Raw genomic sequence first — 22,790 nt, 5'->3', positions numbered from 1 at the left:
ATGCTGTCACACTTAAAGATACATGACAGGCTCAATACTCATATTAAGTTAACAATTCTTATTGATTTAAGTTAAGGTTGGTCTCCTCTATGTTGCCATGCATATAAAGAAATTTAACTGTAGAGATTTGGAGAAATACGCACTGAAATGTATAACGCATCTCTATGGCGACACATGCTGCTACACTTAAAGCTGCAGTAAATGGTCAATTCCCATAATAACTCAATGATTCTAATTAATTTGAGTCAAGGTAGGTCCCCTCTATTCGTACACAAAATATAAAGACACTGTAGCATTTTGAGAGACATTTACATTGAAATGTATAATGTGTATCCATGGAAACGTGAATGTTGCTACATTTAAAACTACAGTAAAATCTCAAATCCCATAATTTGTTAATTATTCTAATTGGTTTGACTTAATGTAGGTCCCCTCAGTACACCACATTTTACTGTATCATTGTTGAGAAATCTGCATTTAAAGGTATGGTGCATCTCTACAGTATGGAGATGTGGATGCTCTCAAACTTACAGTTCATTACAGGCTCAATTCCCATAATTAATTGATGATTCTACATGATTTTAGTTAAGGTAGGTCCCTTCTTTGTGTACACCACATATAAAGTCATTTTACTGTTGCATTTTGGCGAAATTCACCTTTAAATGTATAATTCATCTCTTTTTCAACTTGAATGCTGCTCCATTTAAAGCAACAAAACAAGGTAAATATTTAGGCAAAATACATTACATAAATATTAAACTATAAACAATAACATAAACTATTTTCGATCATTAATTTATGTAACTCAGTCAGAAGGTAACAGCTCATAGAAGAACAGTGTGTAGCATTAAACAAATGCGGTGAACTAATCGTCTTCTGGAAATATATTTCCAGGAGACGAAAGGGGCAGAAAATTCAACTGTGGAGGTTAAGCCCCCTCTTGCCCCCTCGTGGCGCCGGGTCTGATTGAGCAAGACACAACACGTCTTTCGACTCAGTATTAATCCCAATGTCCCCCCTAAACCCTAAACCCTGAACCCTCACAGACTTAGCGAGAACGCGCTTCAAAGTCCGTGAGTCTGTGAGTGTGGACATTGGGATTGGGCCTTAGCCTACTTTCAAAGCGCTCCCTCGTAATTAATGGAATAGCCGCGCGCACACTTTTTTACGAACGGCTAGTTTGACCTAGTATTGTCAAGAGTTGGCTAGGTTGGCCGCAGGGATAGACTGCATGCTTCAGACTTTTCTAAATTTGTTCCTATTGTTTTTAGGAGAAATTCTTAGTTGTATTTAAAGAAACAACAATAAACATCTGGTAATGCTTTTTAATGGGTTTTTATTGACATTGAAAGACAACTGCTGTTGAACATCTCTGTAATATAGTAATGCTCTAGTGGTACTGTTTTTTAAAAGCGGACACAACTACACACATAAACTTGTAGAAGGCTTCGTGGGTATAAGCATCGAAAACCCTGGGGCCCAGCTTTGCGGCAATGCACACGGTGATGCACTCGGCCAAGAGCTGTAGAGAGAGGAAGATATGAGCCATATAATTAAAAGGAAACGTCTTCAATTTAGCAGAAACCCTTACACAGAACAACTTATAAAAGCAATTACTACGTCAATCAAAACATTTTACCCTGCAGTTATAGGATGCGTTCAAGTGACATCTCTGTTACTGGTTCAACGCTTTAGACTAACCATTTGGCCACCTGAATCCTAAATGTAAGGTGGCCAAAATTTTTCTCCTAAATGTCACTTAGGCACATGTATATATATTTTTTCATTCCATAGCATGACGCACAGAACAGCCCAGTGGTTTTCTCAATGGTGTGCGAGGTTAGTGCAGGTGATTAACGATTATTAAGCTAATGATATTATCATTGTTTATGTGTGTATGCCTATTTGTTATCATTTGTTCACCATATATAACGGAATTATATTCACTAAAACACGTCTGCGACCATGTGAATGGTGGTCCTCAAAAGCTTTTGAACGTGGTTTAATGGTCCCAAACAGTGAAAATGCTGGGAATCACTGGTCAATATCACCAGTAGACTATATGCGACCCCGCCACACCCCCACCCCTAAATCCTTAGGTTCAGTAGCCTATTTATAAGTTGAGTTGCCTTGAAGTTGTCAGGATCCACATGCAGTTTCCCGGAGAGGAGCACACTGAGTGCAGTTAAGGTGTTCTTCATGTTATCTGGGTTCTGCACAGCCATGCCTAGTACCCGCATCAGCGTTATCCCATACATAACCACTTCGGGGTTATCCAAGATGGCAGCTGAGTCGACCAGGTTCCCGAGGCTGCTGAAATACCTCCGAGTCCATGGAAACACGATCAGAAGCCTAAAAAGGCAAGTGAAAATAAATTGTATTATCCCATACAAAACATCCAACTCAAATCAATGAAGAATGTATAATAGAGGTCCGAAATACTTCACCTGGCCACGGCTTGGGCTCCCGTCTCATCAGTGTCGATTTTTCCCCACAGGCTTGCTAGAGCATGGCGCTCATCTGCCGTCCATTCGACCATATTTACGATTTAGGGGTTTCTTTGACTCGTACAATAGTTCTCCTATAGGAATCCCCAGCGAATATCAGTTTGGGTTCAATTTATTTATTAGAAGTTGACCCACCTTTCACAAGACGCGACATTTGATTGGTCGGATTGCCTACGTTCTGCTTGACTAGAGTTAAGATCGGATCCTTGCCCAAAAATATTCTGTCAAAAACGTCTGGAGTAAAAAACCATGAGTAACATGAAAATGATCTTATCTGAACCAATTTAAAGGTTTCCTTCAAAATACTTTCAACCTAATGTGTTACCAAGCTTAAGAGGCGTTGCTAGGACCACTGACATTATGACCACTGACAGGTAAAGTCAAAAGTAAATTACACTGATAATCTCCTTATCATGGCTCCTGTCAATTGGTGTGATATATTTGAACATTCCGTCTTCAAAGTTGATGTGTTAGAAGCAGGAAAAAGGATCTGAGTGACTTTGACAAGGACCAAATTGTGATGGCTAGACGACTGGGTCAGAGCATCTCCAAAACTACAGCCCTTGTGGGGTGTTCCCGGTCTGCAGTGGTCAGTACCTATCAAAAGTAGTCCAAGGAAGAAAAGTGGTGAACCAGCAACATGATCATGGGCCGCCAAGGCTCATTGATGCACGTGGGGAGCGAAGGCTGGTCCGTGTGGTCCGTGTGGTCCGATTCAACAGACAAGCTACTGTAGCTCAAATTGCTGAAAAAGTTAATGCTGGTACCAGGGACGTCTCTAGGCCCATTTTAAGTGATCAATCTTTTTTTTCTTTACCGGAAGGCAAGAAAGCTAGCTAACTATAGTAGACTAAGACTAAGAACTGTCATTTGTAAATCAAATAAAAAGCAATTATAATGTACCGGTAATTATAATGTAATTCCGGAAGGCAAGAAAGCTAGCTAACTTTCTAGTAGACTAAGACTAAGATCTGTCACTTGTAATACAAATAAAAAGCAATTATAATGTAATTCAACAAAATAGTAAGGTGGCCAATATTTGGAGACGGTGGCCGATAACAGAGGGTTGTATTTTTTAGCTACGTCACTAACCAACTACTGAAAATATTAATTTATCGTACAAGAAGATCCTAGCGACGCCTCTGCTTCATTCCGAGATGAGTGGGCTATGACTAAACCTGTTTTGAAATTATTCAGAACGGTTTAGAGAAATCTCGCACAGAAACAATATGTAGGCGTACTGTAAGTAGATGTTCATTTATTATCAACTATAGTTGACAAAAGTATTTTGGCTAGAACAGCCGTTTTGTGCATTTTGTTGGCATCTGATGGAGGGGATAGAGTGGACTAATTTCATTATTTGGATAGAATTTAAGTAATATTAGATAAGTGTCTAACGCAAACTATGAGACAGGTGTACATTTAGCTAGCCTTGACCAAAAATAATGCCAAGACCACCCAAAACGAGGCTTAGCCCTCCCACCCATGATTTTCTAGTTTCGTCCTGGTACACATGATCTCGGTTGTGAGTTTAGTTTATATGAATGACATTTCCATTTGGCCACATGGGGATAATAGCGAAAGGAAAAAACATGCATGCCATATTGTTTGCAGCTATGGAAAAGAGTTGGATATGTGTCATTATTTTTTAAATGCAGTGTGGCTAGTATATTAGCTGTATGCTGAAACCAGCTAAATGCTGCTTGCAGCTTTAATTTACTTAATTTTTCGAAACATTTTGTCTTTAATTCTTCCACATTTGGTTGTTAATGGATCAACAAAAGAGATGCTGATGAAAAACAAGGTACACAGTTTGGATTTCTATATGTGTGTGAAGGGCAAAACGACCTGTGGGTTTTTCTTGACCCTCTTACATGATCGGTAGGCTATATTAAGCCAATTATGTTTTATCTTATGTGGAGGGCACTTACTTGAAAACAAATATTTTTTGTCTTCAGAGTATGCTGTGGTAAGAATGGAACTATATGGAATATAATGGAGATCCAAGTCTGAGACGGGCAGTTGGGTTATAGTTAAGAAAAACTTTCATAACTTACAGCAAACTCCCCGATTTCCAAAATCGAAATCACAGCTTCTGTTGGAATTTCTGGTAAATCTGGGAATTACACAGAAGGGTGTAATTCATATTGGAACCCAGCTTAAGTTTTTACAGTATGTTTTTGTTAAATTATGATTATGAAAATGATTTCAGTAGTGGGTGTAAAATATTTGGTTGATTGGATTAATTCAGACAAATGTATGCGTTTTAGGTTTATGTAGCTAAGATAAATTAATCAATGTATATGCAAATAAAGGATAATAAAAGAATACCAAAATAAACCTGAAACAGAGCATGCTGGGAACATTTTCATTTTAAACGTATTAGTTTAAACTAATTAGTAAAAATCTGTATACCATAAATATTTTAAGTAATTAGGAACATTTCTCAAATTTTGAGTTACACAAAAATACATTAGGGTTTACAGTGTAGTCACCAATAACCTGTTCGACTTTAATGTTAATTAACATGGGTGATAACCAGAGAGAAATACTAAACGTATTTCGTTTTCGTGGCTAATGGTAGGTCTACATTCTATCTTACTAAGTCAATTCTTGGTACCAGGCACTTTTTGGTGAACTTTAAAATAAAGGATTTCAGTGTGTACACTCATGATCTAAAATGTAGTTTAAACATTAAAGTAGGCTTTTAAGTTTATTTGACGATGGATCCCTTAAAATAATATTAAAAAGACACGGTAATTCATATGACACAGCTAGACAAAATGAAAATGACTAAAACCTCGGTTTTAATTACGTTTATTGTCAAAGTGTCGCCTTTAGAAGGGCATTATGACTTGGATGACAGACAGCTGAACTCCGGTTTAGCGGTACTTCTCCGCCAGGGCCAGAGCAACTAGCTGCAGGAACTTGTCCACGGACAGATGGATATCTGGGGTGAAGTCGTTGGGTAAGTAGGCGGCAACAGCCACAAGCAGGCAGTGGGCCAGGAACTGCGAAGTAAATTAGCATACATTTTGCTGTGTTGCCTACACGTTCACACAGGTAAAAAAAAAACAGAAAAAACATTAATATCAAATGGTTTGTGTTCTTTCCTATCCTACCTTGAAGTTGGCGGGATCCACCCTCAGTTTGGTGGCGTGCAGTTCGCTGAGGCTGGTCAGGAAAGGCACGAGGTCTTCCATGTGGTTAACACACTCATCGATCTTGTTCATGATGGTGTCGCCGTGTTTCTTCACTTGAGCGGATCCGGGTTTCAGATCAGCCCAGTGGGAGAAGTAGGTCTTGGTCTGGGGGTAGACGACCAGCATCCTGTCATCGACATAAAATCAGGTGAGCAAAAATGTACACGGTTGGAACTCGCGTTCATATATTCACTGACATATAGGCTGTACATCTATGCATTCATTACATAAACTGAGATATTATGTTAAAAATGTAAATATCAACAATGTATCATTGCCTCAATCGTTCAGTCATTTACCTGGAAAAAGCCTGTTCTCCAATGTCATCGGATTTAGCTATGATCTTGGTCCAGATGGACTTCACATTGGCTTTGTCCTTGGCTGAGAGACTCATAGCTGCGTATTCTTGGTTTATCCACTTAAACGAGAATGCCACGAAAAGAAGCTTGTCAGGGTCAAGACAGAGACTCTGTTTTTTATTGAAGTGTGAAAGACGGCACACCCTGATTACATTTTGACTCCTCCTCTGGGATTTTTTCCAAGGCATGAATAATGTTATTTTATACGTTAATCATGGAACTGAGCCAATCCAAAACATGACGATGTGCATGTTTGGCATACTTTACTTGATAAAGGTTTAATGACATTGCACGTGTATTTATTGCACATTGATTAACTGACAACGGTCTGTTGAAAAACATAATCAGTTTCGGTCGGAAGGTCTAATACTGCATGACTTATTGATAAGTGTTCATATGCTTTCTGATCCTGCAAAAACATGATTGATTTGCAATTACTTGACGTGTTGGCCTTTATGCAATGTACACTAATGTAATCAATATTGTTTCGTTTGACCTTTTCGTGGTTTAGCCTACGCTTAACCAAAGCAACTTACATTGTTGCAATGACTACCAACAGTAGTTATTGTACAATATTCTTTAGGTTTTATTCATGGAGAGAGGGGATGAATGAGCAAATTGGACGCTGATGGTGATAGGTGGCCATAATGATATAAACACCAGATTGGAAATGTAGCCAGGACACCGAAATAACACCGAACACTTTTTTTTTTATCAACTTTGAATTAACATATCGACACATAGGCCTATTGCTCGTTCTTGCGGTAAAGCCTAGAAAAGTTCTATAAAAAATATCGAATTATGAATAATCGTGTTATCACTTTTTGTAATTCAATTTTTGAATTGTTCATGTTACATAACTACTTTTCATTAACGCACATTTCGAATAAAAAATCTGAAATGTGAACCAATCAAACGACTGGTGCCGTCTGAATATGAAGATAAAACACATTTGATGTTTTAGTAGGCCTACTATAAAATGTCTTGTAGCCCCATAGAAGACTTTAAATGAGACCCAGTACATCAACAGCTTTTTAATAAACAACCCGGTAATAAAATATTAGCCTACAATCCAGTTTAAATGTTGCAATAACAAATTAAAAGAAAATGTATGAGAAAGGGAATGAAAAGCAATTTTGGTCTGTACATTTTACTTCGTGAAATTATGTTAGATGTCTTTATTAATTCTTCTTGATTTCATTTGTTTTTCGTTTATTTGGATCCCCGTTATTGTTTGTAATAATGACGTGTTTATTCCATCTTTGATCATTTTAACTTGGCAACGCCTAAATGACCAAGCAATATCTTTACCGGATGAAGTTGGCACAATGCCGATACATACCACACTCAAGGACCTTGCCCCTAAGCACATTCATCCAATCATTTGTTGTTTAATGTTTAGGGCGGATTTCTTGAACAAGAATAAATTGGACACCCCATTAGAAAAAAGGTCAGGAATCCCTTGGAACATTTTACAAGTACCAACGGAAATCAACAAACGTCAACATGGTCGACTGGACAACAGCTGAGCGCAGTGCCATCCTTGGCCTTTGGGGAAAGCTCAACGCTGATGAGATCGGAACCCAGGCCTTTATCAGGTAAATAATTGTAATAGTAATGTAGATGTGATTAAATAATTAGGCTTAGATGATAATATAGCACTATTTTCACAGAAGGACCAACGTTTATTTTAATGGCACCCTGTTTTATTCATTTTTAGATGTCTGGTCGTGTTTCCTTGGACTCAGAGGTACTTCAGCTCCTTCGGTAACCTGTCCACACCCGCTGCCATCGCAGGTAACCCCAACGTGGCTAAGCATGGGAGGACCGTGATGCATGGACTGGACAGAGCTATCCAGAACCTGGATGACATCAAGAACACCTACGCTCCACTGAGTGTGATGCACTCCGAGAAACTGCACGTGGATCCCGACAACTTTAGGGTTAGTAGGCCTACTAAACGTAAATATCAGAAAAAAATGACAGCGGTAAAGATTGTGTGAATATGAAACTTCACATATTCGAAATAGCAATTTTTGAAATAGCAATGTCATATAGAATATACAGATGCAATTTGAAATGTATATTGTCAACATTTTAAATAAACTATTTTAAAAGGAATTGTTTAAATTAGAATCTAAAAATGAATAGGCCTAATTTTTATTTCGTGAAAAATCGAAGGTTTAATAATGACGTTTAAGTAACTGTTTATCGTTGCTCAGAGGACTGCACTTTCACGCTGGTCTCTAACTAATCCGTTTACCGATATTAGTTGAATCCCTTCCGCCAGTTTGCACTCCGCATTGCGCGCACCTCAAGGACCTTATTTCCTTACTTTTGAGGTGGCGAATGTGTGAATATTACCGCGGTCAAAAAATAGCACAAACAGGTGCACTTTTTGTGCATCTTTTAAAACGCAGTTTGAGGAAAAGTCTTATTAGCCTGCCTTGTAAGATATTTTGTAGAGTACAACTATTCTTAGTATTCTAATTTGACTAACCCTATAAATAGAGGTAAAAGCTGATATAAAGCTATTTTCAGTGTCATTATTGATGCGATTTTCAAACTGTGCCTTTTTTTACAGCTCCTCGCGGAATGCATCACCGTGTGCGTCGCCGCCAAGCTGGGTCCTTCCGTTTTCGATGCTGACACTCATGAAGCCTTCCAGAAGTTCCTGCGTGTGGTTGTTTCGGCTCTGGGCAGACAGTACCACTAGAGCACAACTCAAAAACATCAATGTGGAATACAGATGACACTCCTACTTCAGTCTTTTAGACTGCAAGCCGTGCCATATCAAGAAAATAATAAAATGATTTAAAAGCATATTTTTTTAAGTGTCGTTTGTTGGAATAAAGTACTCCTGATCTTTTAGTAAGGCCGTTGGATGGTTCAAAAACGTGATGAAGGTATTTTTAATTGCAAACAAGTTTTTTTCCTTAAGATTGGAGAAATTATCGCATGATTTACTAGAATGTTAAAGTGATGTCGATATTGAATTATTTTCGTACACAGTCAATGGCAACCAATTATTTGACATTACTTAGGACCAAACCCCGCTGAAAACTAGTCAACATACGCTATATTTAAAATCGTCATACCCATATTTCGAAACGTAAAGTTTACAAATTTTTCATTAAACAGGCATGCTGTCCTAACTTCAAAACGTAGCTGGTTCCACCTTTGGGGTGCCAGGACAAATAAGAGAATTAGGGGCGGGACAGCCAAGAGACCAGATCATTGGTGGCATTAGTAGGGTTTATAGGGTTTGTGCAATGACTGAAGGTAGGATCATATCCCTTTGCTGTTCTGTAGGCAAGCACCATGGCTCTTACTGAATCCAAATTTCAACTTGCATTCAGGCTGATCAAATTTCAGCCTGCTAAACACCGGACGTTGAGCCACCGAACCCTAGAAACCAACACCAAACGCTTCACAGTTTATGTGCATAAATATACATACATACATGCATACACAGGGGAGGAGTCTTGTGTTTTTAAGGTGCAGCCTCTGCAAACCTTTGTTTTGACAACAGCATCATTGTGTTTCACCCATAATGGGAGTGTAAATAGTGTAAATGCACTAGGGACCATACAAGACTTGATTCACTTCTTTGTAGAACCTGTCGAGTAAGTGGAGATGTGTAGTGATATTTGCCGGGTAACATGAGTGATGATGGCCCCGACAAGATCAAAGTCTAAGTCTTGCAGAAACAAAAAAGCAAAGTTCTGAAAATACCATAAAAGAAAACAAATGGCTACAGTTAACAGATTTGTTTATTTGTTGTACTTCCTCCATCAGGAAGAATGGCAGCTTCGCCAGGCAGTACAGCAGCTACGGCGGATATTACGGCAGGTCCGGCGGGTATTACGGCAGGTCCGGCGGGTATTATGGCCAGTCCGGCAGGTGATGTGGCATGTATGGCAGGTGCAGTTTAAAGTACATAGGCTGCCATGGCAGGTATGTCAGCTACCTTGACAGGTCTGGAATGCACAGAGTCAGTTTGTCCACATTTATATATTTACTGGCATTTGTGGTGTAATGCTGTCAACACTACTAGTCTGGTAGGGTAATGTAAAAACATTTGGAGAGAGATGTAGGAGTGGATTGAGTTCCCCCGGATTGTTAAGGCTAAACCCAGAGCAGGTCTCCTTACCCCTGTCCATAGCAAAAGCCACTGGGGTGCGCCACAGTGCATTTTATAGCAGTTTAATATAGCATGTATTGAACACAGACCACAGACCATCAACTTGATACAAACACCTTCCCCAGATAGTTTACCAATAGCCGTGCAATATTAGCCAGATCATGGTCAAATCTGGTTTGCCGAGACCAAAAATGGAAACATTCCTTGATCAGGTCCAAGATGACAACTGCAAATACACACACCGCGGCACAATGTAATTTCACAAACGAAGGCCACCCTTTTAAAACCATCCCATGAATGGAAATCCCTATAATATTATTACGAGCACTACAAAGAATGTAATCTACCTTTTAAAATACCTGTGTGGTTTATCCTATCTGGAGAAGACGCACCAGGCACTCAAAATCCACATATCTGAACACCGAAGCAGCATCAGAAACCAAGTTTACAAAAAGTTCAGTTGCAATGTACTTCCTGGCAGCCAGACACAATGTAGACTCTAAAATACACCGGCACTGAACATGTAAAAGTCCCGAGACGAGGAGGTGACGCTGACAGACTCTTTTTACCAACAGTGTCTAATTGGATATTTTGTCTGGAAACCACGTCTCCAAAAGGACTAAATTTAGAGTCTACATTGTGTCTGGCTGCCAGGAAGTACATTGCAACTGAACTTTTTGTAAACTTGGTTTCTGATGCTGCTTCGGTGTTCAGATATGTGGATTTTGAGTGCCTGGTGCGACTAAATTAAGACTTCTACTAGCCATCACCAGTGAGTGTCTCTGTTTGTACTTTGGATGAGTATCAGCATAGGAATTAGAATCTGTCATGAGTTTCACAGAGAGGGTCGGAGGGCAAATGCAGGGTCAAAGAAGGACCTGGGTTAGGGTTAGGGTTAGGATCCCAGTGGATCAAAATGTTGTCTGCGTATTTTTAACAAAGACACGTGGTGGAGCCTTTGAGTGTGCTGGCTCGATGTTCCTTTTCTATTGAACTATGTTCGGCCCTGCACCCCCAGAAGGATGTGCGCTTGACTTCACTGTCTCCTACTTTAAGAGATGCTGATGCTATTGCTGTTAACCAACATGTCACTGGAGCCCAGGGGGAAGGTGATAAAACTCCAGGGGGGGGGGGGGCAGACTCAAGTGGCCAAACATCATAGTAGGCTTGCAGAACCCCGCCCACACACAACAACAGGTAGGTGCCGCTGTACCCAACAGGCTACCTGACACCTTGTATACCTACATTTATTTTTCGTGCACCTACATTCAGCAATTTATGTCAAGTATTAAATAAACATGTTCCTAGATTTAGTTTAGCATACCATGAAAGAGAATAATCATGTACAAAATCAGGGGTGGGCAATCATTTTCACTAGGGGGGAACGTTGAGAATTTCAGGGTGCACCACGTGGGCCACATACCTTTATAATAGAAGTGAAAACAATTCCTCAGAGCCAGAGACACCTTTTCAAATTGTTCCTTTTTGGCCTTCAGTAACTGCCAAAACAGCCACATCCCCTGCCAGACCTGCCATACAACCTCCTGTACCTGCTGGACCTGTCATTTAACCTGACAAAGCTGTGATCCCTTTATGATCTGGCTGATGAAGAACTGATATATCTGACAAAGGAGCTGGTAGAAGACTGAGCTGACCTATCAGACAGAGGAGCTGACTGAGCTGACCCATCAGACAGAGGAGCTGACCTATCAGACAGAGGAGCTGACCTATCAGACAGAGGAGTTGACCTATCAGACAGAGGAGCTGACCGAGTTGACCTATCAGACAGAGGAGTTGACCTATCAGACAGAGGAGCTGACCGAGTTGACCTATCAGACAGAGGAGCTGACCGAGCTGACCTATCAGACAGAGGAGCTGACCGAGTTGACCTATCAGACAGAGGAGTTGACCTATCAGACAGAGGAGCTGACCGAGTTGACCTATCAGACAGAGGAGCTGACTGAGCTGACCTATCAGACAGAGGAGCTGACCTATCTGACAGAGGAGCTGACTGAGCTGACCTATCTGACAGAGGAGCTGACCTATCTGACAGAGGAGCTGACTGAGCTGACCTATCAGACAGAGGAGCTGACTGAGTTTACATATCCAGGCCCAGCGATACGATGACTGAGGGTGCTTTTTCTTATAAATGAGGAGGCATATCTAATCACTGCGCAAACTGTCCACCAACATTCACTCTCTTGTGATGAAAACAAGCCCATCTGTCAGATCCAGACCCATATTTTTTAGGAGCTGACCTATCAGACAGAGGAGTTGACCTATCAGACAGAGGAGCTGACCGAGCTGACCTATCAGACAGAGGAGTTGACCTATCAGACAGAGGAGCTGACCGAGTTGACCTATCAGACAGAGGAGCTGACCGAGCTGACCTATCAGACAGAGGAGCTGACTGAGCTGACCTATCAGACAGAGGAGCTGACTGAGCTGACCTATCAGACAGAGGAGTTGACTGAGCTGACCTATCAGACAGAGGAGCTGACTGAGCTGACCTATCAGACAGAGGAGCTGACTGAGCTGACCTATCAGACAGAGGAGCTGACTGAGCTGACCTATCTGACAGAGGAGCTGACTGAGCTGACCTATCAGACAGAGGAGCTGACCTATCAGACAGAGGAGCTGACTGAGTTTACATATCCAGGCCCAGCGATACGATGACTGAGGGTGCTTTTTCTTATAAATGAGGAGGCATATCTAATCACTGCGCAAACTGTCCACCAACATTCACTCTCTTGTGATGAAAACAAGCCCATCTGTCAGATCCAGACCCATATTTTTTAGGAGCTGACCTATCAGACAGAGGAGTTGACCTATCAGACAGAGGAGCTGACCGAGTTGACCTATCAGACAGAGGAGCTGACCGAGTTGACCTATCAGACAGAGGAGCTGACCGAGCTGACCTATCAGACAGAGGAGCTGACTGAGCTGACCTATCAGACAGAGGAGCTGACTGAGCTGACCTATCAGACAGAGGAGCTGACTGAGCTGACCTATCTGACAGAGGAGCTGACTGAGCTGACCTATCAGACAGAGGAGCTGACTGAGTTTACATATCCAGGCCCAGCGATACGATGACTGAGGGTGCTTTTTCTTATAAATGAGGAGGCATATCTAATCACTGCGCAAACTGTCCACCAACATTCACTCTCTTGTGATGAAAACAAGCCCATCTGTCAGATCCATACCCATATTTTTTACACACATTTTCAAAAGGGTTTGTGGGCTGGTGGGCGGTGCTTGGGCACTGTGTACTCAACTGAGTTAACTTGCAGTAAAGTATTAGCTAGCATCCCTTTACAGTATTAGCTTTAGGAACCTGTAATAATGTAAAATAAAACAGGCAAAATAATTAGTAACGTAAAAACACAAAGATACCTGAATTATGTTAGGTAAATAATTACAATAGAGCAAATACAATTATGGAATTAATTACAATGTTATCTAAAGAAGACAGATGATGTAAAAAATTGTGGTGGCATGATATTGTAGTCTATATAGTGTAGCAATTAATTGGGTTGAGTCCATTCTTGTCATGAAGTGCGGGGGTAAGGAACCAGGCGCAGGCAGAAGGCGGTCGATTTCGATTTTTTAATAAACAAATACCGAGCACAACCAAACAACGAAAAGAAAAGGTCTGACTTAAGCAGCAAAACAGATGCACTCATCGGTTATAATTTAAACATATAGCTGACGGCAGCACACACTACAACATAGAACAATGATCGACAAATGTGGGAGCAAAGGGGAAACATTTACTAACGAGATGATAGGGACCTGGTGTGAACGATTAAAGATGTGACACGAAACAAGTCCGGGTTGCGTTCAAATGATGCTGGGAACTGAAGGTGCACGGCATGGTGGTGCAGCTGCTCACCTTACCGTGACAATTCTATTTTAGACTACAAAAACATGTATGTGTATATACCAAGCATTTTGGTACATCAGCTGATGTAAAAAGCGCTCTTTAAAATATATTTCAATTATTGACATTTGCAGGTACGCATTTGCCTGTGCTGTTTTAAGTAGTGTTATAACCTTCCTTGTTATATTTCTGATTGAATCACTCAGACAACAGATTTAACTTTCTTCCATCCTTTATCTCCGTTTCCTTACGTGATGACCTTTATGACGTCACATCCATACACAACATCCCCCCTTTACTTGAATATGAACTTCAACAAAACATTCACATTTTCTTACAAATTAACATGTTAAGAATGTTCACAGTACATGTATAACACTGTATATCTTAATTGAACAACAGCAATACTTTCTGAATAAATACACTGCACAACAACATAACTCTTAATCTGTTTTTTTGTTTGTTTTTTTATACATAACCTTATGTAAAGAAAACTTATGTTAGGTTACTTCCATAACCTAACTTTTGTCAGTCACTCAACAACATAATCTCTAAACCTTTCAGGACGCTTGATTTGTCTCTGGGGTCTGCAAGGTTTAGGAATCTGTTCGTCTCTCTGAAATGTTTCACAGTCCCCTTTGTTTCCCTCTGCACTTCCCTTCTCCTCCTCATCACGACTTGGCTCTTGAGCACATGTCATTTCACCATCCAATGTTGGTGTCTCCACAGACAGAAACTTTTTGACACTTTTTGACACATGTTGTATTCCGAGCATACTTTGCTCCAGTGGGTGACTGAATGACAACGCTGTTACCTTCTCTGCGTATAACCTTGTGAGGAGTGCTGTGAAATGTTGTTGTGAATTTGTCTTTTTTATCCTGTTTCACAAGCACTTGATCTCCAACCTCAATGTTTGATGTTTTAGCGCCTCGTCTGTGATCTGTGTATAGCTTGGCTTTTCCTTTCCGCTCTGCATCTTTGTCTCGAGCTTCAAGGTCACTGTGTGGAGTTGTGATGTCTGGTAGTTTCCCTCTGATCTTCCTCTGAAAAAGAAGTTCAGCTGGGCTTTTGCCCGTTGTGGCATGTTGTATGGAACTGTAGACAGTCACATATTTGCGTAGCTCTCTTTTCCAATCCTGACCTTCAGCTTGTGCAATTCTTACTCGTTTCATCAATGATGCGTTTTGTCTTTCCACTTCTCCATTTGCTTGTGCCCACTTTGGAGTTGTTTTGATATGGTGTATTCCATTCTCCTGACAAAAATCCCGGAACTCACTGGACTTGAATTGTGGGCCACAATCTGACCTGATTGTTAAAGGAAGTCCGTGCCGACTGAAAATGTCTTCCAAGCGGTCAATCACTTTTTCCGCTGTTGTTGACTTGAGGATTGCATATTCATAATACCTGCTGTAATAGTCAACAACAACCAGAATTGAATGTCCGTCCGGTAAAGGACCAAGTAAATCTGTGGCTAAGTTTTTCCATGGTCCTTCAGGCATCGCTGTGGGCGACAGTGGTTCCGGAACATCTGGTTTCGCTACTAACTGGCAACCATGACACGTCCTCACAAATCTTTCTGCGGCCCTGTCCATTCCGGGCCACCAAACCTTTGTTCTCAGGTGTTGTTTTGTTCCTATCACACCAAGATTGGCCTCGGCCAATTTATCTTTGAGAGTTTTGAAAGCTTTTTTTTTGTTCAGTCCCGAAATTAAATTTGGTGTCTTTTTTTGTCAGTCTGCGCAGAGGTTCTGAGATGCTCGCAAACAGGTATGAAACGGCTACTGTAGCCAGCTAAACCGAGAAAGCTTCTCACCTCTGAAACGTTTTCAGGTTCTCTTGCCTCCACAACTGCTCTCACCCTCTCTGCTGTTGGGCCTATGCCTTTCACCGACAACAGCATGCCCATAAACACCAATTTGTCCATGTTAAACTGGCACTTCTCTACATTCAGAGTCAAGCCACAGCTTTCCAGTCTTTTTAATACTGCATGCATTCTTTTCTCATGAGTCTCTTTGTCAGGTGTATGGATGATGATGTCGTATGTTCTCCACTCCTTCGATGCCAGCTAGAACAGTGGCTATTTCGTGCTGGTACTGCTCACTCGCTGACGACACTCCGAACACCAGTCTTTTGAATCTGTATATGCCATTATGAACAGCGAACGTGGTGATATCTCTTTGATACCGGGGTCAATTCCAGCTGGTGGTAGCCCCATTTTAGATCCAGTTTGCTGAACACAACTGACCCGTTCATTCCTTGCAACAGCTCATCCACTGTGGGGATCGGGAAACGCCCACGAACGATTGCAGTGTTTGCTTGTCTCATGTCCAAACACATCCTTATTTCCCCATTTGCTTTGGGTACAATGACAATTGGGTTTACCCAAGGAGTTGCTCCATTTACTTTTTCGATAATGTCCATGTGGAGCAGCTCATCTATTTTTTCTTCAACAGCCTCTCTGAGGTGGAATGGGACACGCCTAAGAGGCTGTGCACTGCGCTTTCTATGTGTAGGCTAATTTGTTTTGTGTTTAGTTTGCCTACTCCACAGAACAATTTGGGGTACTTCTGTTGTATCATGGACTTCACATCACTCACCACTGCAACATTAGCTCCAACCCTCAGCACTCCTAATTTAACTGCTGTTTCCTTTCCGAGCAATGGCTCTCCTCTCCCACAAATAACTGTAAACTCAGCTGTTGTGCCACGTTTTCCAATTTCGACCTCACACCAGAAAACTCCTTTTACTGGTAAAGGTTCACTTGATGAGTATGCATACAGTTTTTTGTCTGATTTAGCAGAGCTGCATTTGATCTTTTTTTCTTTCAGCATTTCCCACGTTCCTTCATCCACTATGTTGCTTGTTGCTCCTGAGTCAACTAACATGGGTAATCTAACCCCTCCCACTGAAAATGTTATTCTGTCCATGTTGTTCTCTTTTCTTACATCAAATGCAAAATCTTCATTTTTCACATCGGATTCAACTCTTTTTATTGTGTGTCTAACACTTTCCTTTGTTTTACACATTTTTGCAAAATGATCTCTGCCATTGCATTTTCGGCATGATTTTCCACGTGCAGGACATTTATAATCTTTTGCAAAATGACCTGTCTGTCCGCATCTGTAACAAGATTTGTTTAAATCAGCACTATTTTTATTACCTTGCATTCGTTTTTTCTGGTCTCCTCCTCCTTTTCTGGACACAAGACTCACAGTCTCTTTCACTTCAGTCTCTGGAGAAATGTGAAATGCTGCCATCTGCAGTTCAACACGTTCGCACTGCGCTGCGATTTCTAGAGTGCGAACAAGTGTCAAAGCAGTCCCTTCCTCCAGCAGTTTTCTACGCACGTATTCAGAGCTGCACCGACTAAGAACAGCATCCCTTATTTGATTGTCTTTATCATCTCCAAAAGCACAATCTTTTGCCGCGTGACTTAAACATGTTGTAAACTGTTGCACGGTCTGTCCCGTTTTCTGCTTTACCTGATAAAACGTCTGTCTTGCAAACGCCGTGTTTACCCGTGGCACAAAGTATGCGTTCAGTGCTGTCACGGCATCCGCGTAGTCTGCTGGCCCTCCTGTGTTAGCGAGTGTGGAGAAAATGTCCTGTACATCTGTCCCAGCGTGATGTAAGAGCAAGGCTCTCCTTCTTTGCTTTGTAGCGGCAGGTGCTTTGCTTTGTCATCAGTCAGGATCAAACCCTTTCCATCGGCAAAAAGTTCAAATGCATTTAACCATCTTGTCCACCGCGGACCCAACGTGGCTGGATCACTGTAACAGTCGAACTTCGGAACAGCACCCTCCATCTTTAACGCGTGTCGCCTGTTTACACTAAACTTTTCAGTTAACTGATAAAACTACGGTCGGATTGACGCACGTCTAACTCACTTTCAGATTTAACTAACGAGTGAGTCCTTGTAACATCCTCGTCGCCAATGTTATAACCTTCCTTGTTATATTTCTGATTGAATCACTCAGACAACAGATTTAACTTTCTTCCATCCTTTATCTCCGTTTCCTTACGTGATGACCTTTATGACGTCACATCCATACACAACAAGTAGCTGTAGAGGTTCAGCAGTAATTATTTCGAGTTTGCAGAATAGTATCTCGATAGTTGTAGTTAAACAACAATAATTCTGTAGTGTTTTAAGACCATTCTTTTGTTCATAAGCCTTACTTACTGTGCTTATTTCTTTTAACATACACAAGTGATTTAATATTTGATCACATTCTTATTGAACAGACACACCAGTCAATTTTATGGATATTAAAGAATTCTTGATTGTGCTTTAAATGTACAGTATGTTAATTTGTCGTATCTGACGGAGGAGACCAAAAGTCTGTAATAATTTTCATATATATTGTTTGCTAAACAAAATATGGTTATTGTTTATGAAAGTAATAACTTGAAAACAGTGAAAGAGTTAATTAAATCAGTAGCAAAGACCTGTGATTCAACAGCAGTTGAAGTCCCATTCAAAAGCTCCAGAGCCCAAGTCCCGCCCACCAGCCCACAGTGCCCCTGCTGACACTGCCCCCTGCAGCCAGAACCTTCCCCACATTTTACTTAAAACTTGAATTTGAACAACCTCAGCTTGACCAATCATATACATGGGCAGGCCAATCTTGGTTGCATAATGGGGCAGAGAACAACAAATTGCCACTGGCAATGGTCTGGCTCCTATGGCAAATGCCACAATTGCCAGATTGCTAATCCGCACATGCTTATGGACCATTATAACCAGCAGAGATCCTAAATTCCAGCAGGCATCCTGCTTATAACATTACAACATAACAATTGCTACAGTACATCACACTACACAAACATTGTTTTACGGTGAACTTGACATTGTTTGTCCTTTTGAAAAACCTGTTAGGTTACAATTGTGCAAAGCAAATGGTTGTAGTAAAGGTTTTATTAGGCCTACATGTAAGCTATTTTAGTACAAAACCAAGAAAGTACACAGTTAACAAATATTTTATTGAATACTTTTGAAAGCTTATTTTGCATCTAGTTGTGTGTATATAGGAAATGTTCCAACTCTATAAAATTAACTATGAACTTAGATGTGACAGTTCTGAGGAATGGCCTAGGCTATATTATAATTCATTTTTAGTCAGTTGTTAATGAAACTGATTTTGATCATTGGAAAACATCAAAGAATGTTGCAGAAGTTATTTGAAGGTATGGCAAAAAATGTATTGCATTCTAAAGCTTAGCAAAAGCAGAATGGTGAATACCGGTATGTAAATGTAACTGAATGCAATTGGTCAACTGAGGACCAAGAAACAAGAAATAGGCTTCATCGTACTGCTGCTATTATTTGACGGATAATGCTGGTGCTGGTCAAGAAGAACATTGAAGAACATGCCAGAACGCATGTTTTCTCTTGCGTTCCACTTTGTATTCCAAACAATTAGATTTTTCTCACTATGCTTTATATTCCCAATTAACCAGTCGTGTGTTGATTGCTATGTGACTTATATTCTATATAGCTACCGGATAAATTGAGAATTGGATGTCACGTGATTCATTTCCGGAAATATGATTTTGATTGGCTGAAGTCTATGGGGTGCCGAATGTAAAAGTTCGGTTACAATTTTTTAGTTGATACATTTTCAACATTTAGCTCACTTTCCTCAAATTTAGTGCATTTTTCTCACATTTGAGACAGAAATATATCTAAATGTTAAATGTATATCTAAATACATATACATATATACACATAATATATCTAAATACATACATACATACATACATACATATATATATAAAAATCTAAATCTTAAATATATATCTACATTTTGGTTTCATCTGACATTCTCCCAATCCTCTTCTGGACCATCCAAATGCTCTCTAGCAAACCTCAGACGGGCCTGGACATGTACTGGCTTAAGCAAGGGGACACATCTGGCACTGCAGGATTTGAGTCCCTGGTGGCGTAGTGTGTTACTGATGGTAGCCTTTGTTACTTTGGTCCCAGCTCTCTGCAGGTAATTCACTAGGTCCCCCTGTGTGGTTCTGGGATTTTTGCTCACCGTTCTTGTGATCATTTTGATCCCACGAGGTGAGATCTTGCTCGGATCGAGGGAGATTATCAGTGGTCTGGTATGTCTTCCATTTTCTTATAATTGCTCCCACAGTTGATTTCTTCACACCAAGCTGCTTATCTATTGCAGATTTAGTGTTCCCAGCCTGGTTCAGGTCTACAATTTTGTTTCTGGTGTCCTTTGACAGCTCTTTGGTCTTGGCCATAGTGGAGTTTGAAGTGTGACTGTTTGAGGTTGTGGACAGGTGTCTTTTATACTGATAACAAGTTCAAACAGGTGCCATTAATACAGGTAACAAGTGGAGGACAGAGGAGCCTCTTAAAGAAGAAGTTATAGGTCTGTGAGCGCCAGAAATCTTGCTTGTTTGTAGGTGACCAAATACTTATTTTACCCAAGGAATTTACCAATAAATTCATAAAAAATCCTACAATGTGATTCATTTTGTCTCTCATAGTTGAAGTGTACCTATGATGAAAATTACAGGCCCCTCTCATCTTTTTAAGTGGGAGAACTTGCACAATTGGTGGCTGACTAAATACTTTTTTGCCCCACTGTACATTCAAAACCCTGTACTTTCTGTCCTGGGCGGGGCGGGAGGGTGGGCTAAGCCCAGAATGTATTGTGATCCTAGCCACGCCTCTAGCACAAGTTAGCAGTACGGCCATTCTGTGGCTTTACTTGACACCAGGCCCGGCGCCACGAGGGGGCAAGGGGGGCTTAGCCCCCTCAGTTGCATTTTCTGCCCCCCTAGTTTAAGTTTTAACCTTTTCACGCATTCCACCGCTTGCCCAAAACATAATGCTGCTTACTAGTTATGCATCTATTTTTTTATTTCAATAATATTAGCAAACTAATACCAGTAGCAATAGGCTACTATTAAAAAGGTATATTGAATAATCATTGACCAACAGTAAAAAAATTCCTTTTTCTAAAGATTGCAAAGGATTCTGGCAAGCTTTGTTCTATCAATAAAACAAACGCTATCAAGTATCTGTAATCAGCGTGCTACAATCATGTGCTTTCATTGCGTGTTATAATATATTATTGAAATTACATAGTTATGTTCAGAGGCGTGGCTAGGATCACTATACATTGGGGGCTTTAGCCCACCCCCCCGCCAGAGACAGAAAATACAGGGTTTTGAATGTACATCCGGAAAATCTCGATTTACACTCTAGCGGCCTATACGTCTACATTGTCATTAATGAGCGATTGGAACTATAGAAAAATAGATATGGGGCTATTTTTATACTATTATTATTTTTGGTCAATTTGAGAGGCTATAGCCCCGGACGCCCAGGCCTAACGACGCCACTGACATGCTGTTAACTTAACGTTAAACATAAACACGATCTCTGATTTGGCGCGAGGCATCGTTTTAAGTGTTACCAAGAATTTTGTGTGATAATGCTAATTTCATTTTGACAATAACTCTGGTCGGTATTCTTTGAAGATGGCATCGTTTGTTCTACTAGTAAAGATGAAGAAAAGATTTGCTGACTACAGATCACAATATAGCAGTAAGTTAATTCCCACAGCAAATATTTGATTAGCAAGCAATAATAAAAATTATTTACTTATCTGCCATCTTGATCCCGATAAAACACCTCCAAATGCTTTTAGTACATACATCTTCCACGCATTTCACCAGGATATTGGCAGGGGATAGTAAGCCAATTCAGTTAGAAAATGTTGTGATCCCACTTTTTCACGAAACATATGGTGCAATATCGAAAGGATCACTTCAGGAAAAATAATTATTAATCCAACCACAGTCTTTGTGGTGTCAGGTAAAGTTTGTTTGTTACAGCTATCTATCTGCCTAAAAACAAAATTAAGAAAAAATAGAAATTGTAACTCGCTCTGGATAAGAGCATCCGCATAATGACTGAACTTTCACTGTTAACTGAACAAACCAAGTTGCCCTACCAGCAGGACTTGGCTAGAGCTGCATGAATCGCTCCTCCAGTTGCTGTCGTTTAGATAATGAGAAAGTTGACACCTTGCCAGCACTTATTAATATAGCCTACCAATCTGCTGAACATCTCTGAAAGACATCGGATAACTCTATCAAACAATGACAACCACGACTACACACAAACCATGTATCATGATCAATATAAGATGGATGCTTTATGAAATATAAAAAAACATGATTATAGTAATATTCAGATTTCGCTAGCCCTTCATTTATGACAGTACATCATCTGATATAGTGTGTCATTTAGCATGCAGAACACTAAAATAAACATGCTGCTTTCTAATAATTACACCTGTTTAATTGGAGATCTATTAAATATTCCGCTATCACATTGGTAAATTCAATTGTACACATTAAATCTGCTCAGGTGACTTTCATGTTATTCGCAATTTTAAGGTTGCTTGGACTGTAAATGATTACCGACAGAAAATGTCGGGAAAAGACAGATCATGCTAGAACATTGATACACACCCATCTCCAAATAGTACAAGAACTTCCTGCTTATCACATTTATGCCTTGAAATTAAGAAAGTAAAATGGGCGGAAGCGGTCTGAATACCCTGATAAAAAAAGGCATAATTTGTCAGTTTGCTAAGAAACTGTGCCAACTTGTTGGCTGGAATTAGCTTGAATTACCCACTTTTCCAAATAAATATCTATTTT

At 40.4% G+C, this 22,790-nt stretch overlaps 3 protein-coding genes across 3 annotated transcripts; 1 reads left to right on the top strand and 2 right to left on the bottom strand.

The window, feature by feature from the left end:
• Positions 1-1,335: 1,335 nt before the first annotated feature.
• On the bottom strand, positions 1,336-22,135 carry LOC105013374 (hemoglobin subunit beta-4-like). The gene is made up of 4 exons (XM_010874853.4): positions 21,724-22,135; positions 2,448-2,581; positions 2,130-2,352; positions 1,336-1,522 (listed from the first exon to the last, which is right to left on the bottom strand). The coding sequence occupies exons 2-4, from the start codon at positions 2,537-2,539 to the stop codon at positions 1,391-1,393; spliced, it is 447 nt and encodes a 148-aa protein (XP_010873155.2). The 5' UTR covers positions 2,540-2,581; positions 21,724-22,135; the 3' UTR covers positions 1,336-1,390.
• On the bottom strand, positions 5,312-6,158 carry LOC105013373 (hemoglobin subunit alpha-4-like). The gene is given in 3 exon segments (NM_001303939.1): positions 5,312-5,518; positions 5,630-5,837; positions 6,010-6,158. Coding segments are annotated over 3 exon segments (432 nt in total). The 5' UTR covers positions 6,105-6,158; the 3' UTR covers positions 5,312-5,389.
• LOC105013372 (hemoglobin subunit beta) lies at positions 7,519-8,891 on the top strand. Its single transcript, NM_001303935.1, is given in 3 exon segments — positions 7,519-7,667; positions 7,790-8,012; positions 8,654-8,891. Coding segments are annotated over 3 exon segments (447 nt in total). The 5' UTR covers positions 7,519-7,575; the 3' UTR covers positions 8,786-8,891.
• Positions 22,136-22,790: the final 655 nt, after the last annotated feature.

This window comes from Esox lucius, chromosome 11 (genome assembly GCF_011004845.1).
Source record: "Esox lucius isolate fEsoLuc1 chromosome 11, fEsoLuc1.pri, whole genome shotgun sequence".
NCBI classification, from domain to species: domain Eukaryota; kingdom Metazoa; phylum Chordata; class Actinopteri; order Esociformes; family Esocidae; genus Esox; species Esox lucius.
This window is presented reverse-complemented; position numbering and strand designations above follow the sequence as displayed.

Bases quoted from the DNA above. Each gene is read 5' to 3' on its own strand.
- LOC105013374 (XM_010874853.4), bottom strand. From the start codon at position 2,539: ATGGTCGAATGGACGGCAGATGAGCGCCATGCTCTAGCAAGCCTGTGG. The intron at 2,353-2,447 runs GTGAAGTATTTC...TTGCCTTTTTAG, and splicing joins GGAGCCCAAGCCGTGGCCAG to GCTTCTGATCGTGTTTCCAT. The intron at 1,523-2,129 runs GCAACTCAACTT...CTCTCTCTACAG, and splicing joins TGGATCCTGACAACTTCAAG to CTCTTGGCCGAGTGCATCAC.